General features: G+C 59.1%; 1 protein-coding gene across 1 annotated transcript; it reads right to left on the bottom strand.

Annotated features, from left to right (window-relative positions):
• Positions 1-552: 552 nt before the first annotated feature.
• On the bottom strand, positions 553-3,256 carry LOC124525771 (testis-specific Y-encoded protein 1-like). Its single transcript, XM_047098354.1, has 5 exons — positions 2,591-3,256; positions 1,264-1,341; positions 997-1,108; positions 729-874; positions 553-624 (listed from the first exon to the last, which is right to left on the bottom strand). Exons 1-5 carry the CDS (start codon positions 3,254-3,256, stop codon positions 553-555), a joined length of 1,074 nt encoding a protein of 357 aa, XP_046954310.1.
• Positions 3,257-6,839: the final 3,583 nt, after the last annotated feature.

Raw genomic sequence — 6,839 nt, 5'->3', positions numbered from 1 at the left:
ATGGTGCCACTCTTTTGCCTCGCCCTTTTGGGATCCCTCTTGCTTTGTCACCCAGGGATTCCTTTCCAGCCCCCAATGGCCTTGGGCTAGTTCTAAGAATGGCTGTCAGGTTGCGGGAGGACATGGCGTGGTGGGGCACATGGAAGGAAGTGCGAGATTCTCACCACAGTGGCGCCTGGGGACACGGCAGCTCCAGTCCCAAAGACTGGCAGGCAAATCCAGACTGAAGGAGCAGGGGGAAGCCCGGGAGAGGGCGGACATCCACGGGGAGCATCTGTGGTGGAGAAGCATTGCTCCTCCCGAGTGGCCCTCCAAAGCCCCAGCCCACAGCACAACTGCATTTGGTTTGCAGGCATCGACCCACTGTGTGTTTGCAGCTGAGTCCCTGCAGGTCCCTTGTCATCCTCCCACCCGCTCCCCATGCTACCTGGGTCCCAGTCTCGGCGGACCTTCCATTTCCAAGCCAATGTCTGGCCCACGTTCCTTGCCCATACAACACATGTGTCAACACACTGCATACTGGGGTTCTCACCGACACGTGCGCACGTCAGGTCATTGTCCTCTGGTCCCTTCCTCCCACAGGTAGTACTGCAGGGGATTGGGCCACAGGTCCTCGATGATGATCTGGTAGGGGACACAGGCCGGCGCCACATTGGGCATAGCCCACTCTCCTCTCTGGCCGGGGGCCACCCACATCCCACTGCTGACGAAGGCCTCAGGGGCCCCACCTCGGCAAACCTGTTCGTCCCTGGGCAGCTATGCTCACACAGCCAATTCAACAAGTTAAGCCTGGTGGGGTCATGCCTGCGACTGGGAGCTCCACGTTCATAATCCCAAAACCACTGGACTGGAGTGGAACGAATTGCCCTGTAGCCTAAAGGAAGAGAGGATTTGAGGAGCAACCAGACGGCCTCCTCTCCACCCACCCCTCCCTCCTGCCCCTGATTCATGCTCATCATCCCCCTGCCCAGCACCACCATGGGACCCACACTCTACCAGCAAAGCTAAGCTGATACTCCTTAATGATCACTGGGTTCCAGAAGTACGGGTTGTCCCCAAAGAAAAACATCACTCTGCAGCGGTACTTGGGATGGCCCACTTCCTCCACCTGCCGTGAGCAACGGGACAGGAAGGGCAAGTGTCCTCCCTCGGGGTCCTGACCTCCTTGCCTGGCTGTGAGGGTGAGCACCTTTGCCTCACCCTCTCCTGCCCAAATCCCACACCCGACGGGACGGCCCCCAGCCACAGCCTCCCCGGTCTGACCTCTAAGTTGACCACGTAGCTGAGCACGTCTTTGTCCTGGGCACCGTTCAAGGCCGACAACTGGGGGTGATTCAGAATCTGTGCTGGGTCAAGGAGCTGTGCCTTCAGATGCTGTGGAATCAGACACGGCCCACAACCACAACCCTCCCAGGCTAAGAGCAAGGGACTAGATCATGGCATGTGCAGAAAGACCAGGAAACACTAGCCCCCACACTCCTCAGCCTCTGCAAATGCATCAGACCCCATCGACACTGCGCTGTCCGTTGGCTTCCTGTACCTCCCACGCTGTCTGCACACAGCAGGGAGAGACTCCGCTGCCTGGACTCCTCACAGTTCCTTCATATCCCTGACCTGTGTGGGTTGCCAGCAGCCCATCATAGCTTGTGATGTCGGCATGTGCTCTGACCCCTCCTCACGGCTGGGTGTTTTGGCATATTCCCGTGAAGACCAATGTTGTCACCGGCCTTCTGAGTCCAGAAGGAATAACACGGCTTACAAGAAACCGACTGCACACTAACGATGCAAACGGAGGGTGTGGGAGGGAGAAAGAGATCGAGAAGCACGGACAAGGAGGGCAGAGGAGGGAAAAGAAAGTAGACACAGTGACACAGCCAGCCAGGAGAGAAAGACATGGGTGGGACCCAGCCGGAGCCTGAGGACAGAGAGGGAAGCAGGGGTGGAGATACCAGGAGAGAGTCCTGTGTGTGTGTGTGTGTGTGTGTGTGTGTGTGTGTGTGTGTGGGTGTGTGTGTGTGGGTGTGTGTGGGTGGGTGGGTGGGTCTGTGGAGGCAGATTGTACCCCGCTCGGAGTAGGTCTGAGTCGTCCTCCTGTCTGGATCAGGGGGGTGGCATGGTTCCACTAAAGGCCATGAGTGTGTGTCTGAAATGCTCTCTTTTGACGGAACTGCTAGAAAACGTGCACAGCCTGTGAATGTGAAGGTGGGTGTGCGGCCTGTGTCACTCTCCCATTTGGCAGCGAAACGTTTCCTTGCCTTATCTGCTCTGAGTGAAGGCTGCTCTGTGCTACCCTAGCTCTGGTAGCATGGGGACACATGCCTCACGTCCACAAATAACGTGTGAGAGCAGCCTGCAGGCCAACGCTGGCGGACACCTAGAGGAAGCAGGTCCAAGTCCCCAAGTCCCCCCATCCCCAACAACCGCCCCTGTCCAAGGCCTTACATTGGATCCCAGACCGCACCAACCCAGGGCCAGGGACCACTGCCCAGCTCTCCTCCCTGGGGGCCATCGCCCTGAGGCACCCTGCTCTCAGGGCCCAGCCCTCCTGCACAACACCCCCGCCATCACCCACCAGCACAAGGAAGGATACCGCCTGGGCCCAGAAGCCAGGGATGTGCTCGATGATGGCCCTTCTCTGATCCAGGTAAGAAATCCGCCTCCGAAGAATCCTGCGCTTCAGCCGCCATAAGGCCCTGGAATCTTGGGCATTCCCAGCGCTGATCTCCAGCTGAAGACGCTCCAGCGCTGCCAGCGGGTCCTGGGCTGAGGCAGGACACAGCACTGGCTCCTGCTGCTGCGGCTCCTGTGAGAGCTGGGGCCCCTCCTCCGCCTCTGCATCTGCCTCGGGCTTCTCCTCTTGCTCCGGAATCTCCTTCAGCTGCTGTCTCCCCTCCTCCACCTCCTCCTGCTCGCGCATGTCCTCTGCTTCTGGCTTGGCTCCCTCAGAATTCTCCTCTCCAGCCACCTCTTCCTCGGTCGCCTCCCCGTCCTCTTCCTCCACCCCGATCACCACCTCAGCCGCCACCATTCCGTCATCCAATATCACCACCAATTCCTCCGCTGGGCTTGCCCCCTGTATCTCACACCCGGCCTGGGCTTCCTGCACCCCTGAACCTGGGGACTGCGGCCAGCCCACGCCCTCCAGCGCCCCTGCATTCCCGCGGGCCCGGGACTCTCGACCTTTCTCATCCAGGACGATCAGGGCCCTGGGTCGACGGGAATCACCGCTTTTTCCGGACCGCGACACGCTGGCCATGACGCTCGGCCCCGGCCCCAGTGTAGCTAGGGCAGCCTCAGGACAAGGACAGGGAAATGGCAGCAGGTGGAGAGAGCCTTGCCCTCAAGACGGTTGGCTCCCTGTTGCCTCCCGCCTCAGCCCGCCCAAGTTGGGCGCAGGCGCACAGGCTCTGGGATTTGACGACTCCGCATTGGCCGCGGCTGCCGTGGAGGCGGGGCCTAGACAGAGGCAGTGAGGAGTGTGCGCATGCGGCCTGCGGGCGAAGTGGTTCCAGGGCAGGTCAGGCCCGCTGGCCAGGTTGGCGGAGCAATCAGTTGCACGACAGCAGGGCAGGGTGTTGGCCGCCGGCTAGCGCACGCCAGCGGCCGGTCCGGGCTCTGGAGCAAGGGCCCAGCCGCCAGCGTGGACCCCGTTTTGCCGCATGTCCTCTTCAGCGCTGTCACCTTCCAGGCCTGACTCGCGAGGTCCCCGGTGTCACACAGTCTGTGTTCGCTTGTACACCCTTTCCCCAGAGGCCTCACTACGGGCACCAGAGCACTCAGCACAGGAACGTCCGCAGCGTGAGCCACTGTCTGCTCCGTCCCCTTGCCCCTGTTTCATGAAGCTGGGGCAAGGCCTGGAGAAGTCCTTAGGTGTCGCGCCTACCGGCGCCACATGCCCGTCCGCACGGTTTCTCCTCCTTGGCCATCAGGCTGAGGGCGGCGGTAAGGTGGGCGCCCACCCAGAACCAGTGACACCCACCCTAGACATACCCCACGGCCGTGTCCTTGCAAGAAAGCAGCTCAGCAGAATTCACTGCACTGCAATTCAGAGCAAACAACAACCCCCAGAGCCCCATCTGCCACTGGTGCCCTGCTGATCTCCGTACAGAGCACCAGGGAGATGGGGTAGTAGGATTTAGCAGTTTCCTCCGGTCCGGAAATCTAACCTTCCACTAAAAGGAGGACGACTCCAAGCAGGGCGCTTAGGGGCCCCTCACCGAGAATTACAAACTTGTCTGTGTCTGTCTCTGAGAAAGCCCCGTGCCTGCTGTCACTAGTACACACGAAAGCAGACGAGTTCCCTCCACGTTTCCCAGGTGCCAACGAGAATTCTGAAGAAGCGTGCACCCAGACACAGAATGTCCACTGAGAGAGACAGCGAGAAACAGACACGCAGGGAGACAGAGATATAGAGGGAGAGAGAGACACACACATGCAAGCAGATGAAGGAAGGACGAGTGGGGGGGAAGACCGGCCTGGAGAGGGAGAGTCACAGGGAGACTGGCGGGAGAGACAGGGAGGAGGAGCAAGACAAGAAGAGACAGAGGGGCACCTATTACAAGGAAGACAGGCGGAGACAGGGGGAGGCATTAGTGAGGGAGAGGAGGGAGACGAAGACAAAGAGAGCTGGAAGGAAAGTGGGAGGGAGGGACAGGAAGAAGACAAGGGAGGGGGAGGCAAGGGGAGGGTAGGAGGAAGGAGAGCAGGGGCAGGCGAGGCGGAGACAGGTGGGCTGACTCTGACGACAGGGCAACTGCAGTGTGCACATTCACCTGGTGAAGTTCACCTGTGCAATTTCCACAGAGACGAATGCTGTACAGTGGTCAGCCCTCAGCACAAACGGCACCGTTCCCACCTGGACCTTAAGGGCAGTCTGAAACGATCCCTGAACTAGAAGGAAGCTGCAGTGAGGCCATTCTGGGTGAGGAAGAGGCCACCGCAGGGAGGAAAGCAAGGACCCGATCCCCACAGGGCTGCTGGAGGCCCTGTACTGACCAGCAGCAGACAGGAAACGGGACTGCCGGAAAGAGACCGCAGAGACCTAGGGACAGCACGTGCGGGAAGAAATCACGTCCCCAAGCTCGGCAAATGCAGGGAAAAGCAGAGGCTGCACATCCGTGAAAGTCAATGCTTTCCGAGTGGAACCAACGAGGTTCTCACAGATGCCCAGGAAATGTGCTCCACTCTGAGGCCCCTCGCCTCTGGCAAGCTTCTCATCCAGAGCGACTCATCACAGAGAAAGGGTGCACCGTGAGCAAAAGAGCCAAGGTCTCCTTCGCATCCCCGGACGCAGACAGGTGATCCGCCCAGTAATTTCAAGCCAACGTATGGTGATAAAGGTTACATTCCACCACAGTGATGGAGGAAACTCGCACCCGAGGGGAGGACAATGAGTGAGAACCGCATCCCAGGCTGTAAGGTAAGGACAGACCGTCCAGCTGTATTGACGGGTCACGAGACCGTGACTCAAATGTCTGTACAGACACCGAGGGTCTGCACAAGCACGAGGGCTGGATACTTGTAAGCAGGTAGCTGGATTTCTGAGTCTGGGCTGCCCGTATGATATGAAAGGCTAACACGTGCAAGCAGAGCTATGCCCATGTGATGCGGCTCAGCCCCCTGGGGCGGTACTTTGTACCCTGTGGAGGACCCGGGAGACGCATGCAGGCGGGCTCCTTGTGCACCTCTGCCACCGGGCACATATGTGGGAAACGTAGGGCCAAAGGGTCCGCCGTCGGGCTTAGTGTGGCTCACCCTTCAGCGGGTGCATTGAGCATCAGTGCAGAAAGCACTGGGCTCCCTGAAAGAGGCCAACGCCTGACAGAAACACAGTGGTGCTGACCCCTGCTTGATGGGCTCCTGAGGAGACTAAAAGGAGTTAAAGGCATGCAGTCCACCAGAGAGTGGAGTGGTGTTAAGCAGGGGAGGGTGCGATGAGGAGGTGTCGGGCCTAGGGTGTGAAGAGGCGGTCATGCCATGTGCATGAGTTCTGGAGATCTCACTTGCACAGGGCAGCCGTAAGCAACGCTTCACCGCCTCGTCAGGTTTCTCAGAGCTAAGTGCTCTCACCACAAACATAGAGGGTTTGCTGAGAAATGTCCCGGTGAAGGGGGCTGGACGGGGCGCTTGCACGTGAAGGATACGGGCACCTCCGTGACTGCCCGTTGTGTACCTCAGTCACGCACTAGTCCTGGTGGACTAAGCTGAGCTCAGTACCCTGCAGTCAAAGGTGTCTGCACGGTTCCCGCAAACATGAATCAGACTCCCAGGTAGGAAGTAAGGGACCAATGAGGGACCAGAACACACAGGAGGCACACGGAAACGAGACACACGCTGGCAGGGGGAAGTCTCTCCCAGCCAGGAACATGCCACATGGCAAAAGAGTAAGTGGGAAAACGTTGCTAGACCGCTTTTCACACTTCACGCCTGCACCTGCAACGTGCAAGCCAGTGACGTTTGAGCCCCTAGGGTCCAAAGGGTTTGGAAACAGAAGGACGGAAAATAGAGGCGCGACTTAATGCTCACAGCAAGGCACCTGCGTTTGGGGACATTACCTGGCTGGCAGTGAGTACATGGCCAATCCTCTGACGAAGGTCCTACGGGCACGGAAGGATTTCTGGCTCCGGGAACATATCAGAGACCACGCAGAAGCCCCTCCCCCTGACAGCAGGACAGCAATTGGATCTGTCAGTGGAAGAAAGGGGTTGAATTCAGAGGGAAACCCACTCAAGCGCAGGAGCATACACCAAAGACAAGACAGGCCAGCAGAGGCGCAGCTGACACAACACGCAGGTGTGCAGAGACGAAGGCGGTTACACGGGTACAGCTGTGCCCACTTG

The sequence above is a fragment of the Lynx rufus genome, unplaced genomic scaffold, assembly GCF_022079265.1.
Source record: "Lynx rufus isolate CCGP_SWC_20201006 ecotype Redwood Valley unplaced genomic scaffold, mLynRuf1.p SCAF_48, whole genome shotgun sequence".
NCBI lineage: Eukaryota > Metazoa > Chordata > Mammalia > Carnivora > Felidae > Lynx > Lynx rufus.
This window is presented reverse-complemented; position numbering and strand designations above follow the sequence as displayed.

What these genes read in the sequence shown, in the direction of transcription:
- LOC124525771 (XM_047098354.1), bottom strand. Translation starts at nt 3,256, where the DNA reads ATGGCCAGCGTGTCGCGGTCCGGAAAAAGCGGTGATTCCCGTCGACCC. An exon ending in CTGGCTTCTGGGCCCAGGCG is followed by an intron (nt 1,342 to 2,590) that starts GTATCCTTCCTT and finishes GACCCAGCACAG; the next exon opens with ATTCTGAATCACCCCCAGTT. An exon ending in GTATCAGCTTAGCTTTGCTG is followed by an intron (nt 875 to 996) that starts GTAGAGTGTGGG and finishes CTCTTCCTTTAG; the next exon opens with GCTACAGGGCAATTCGTTCC.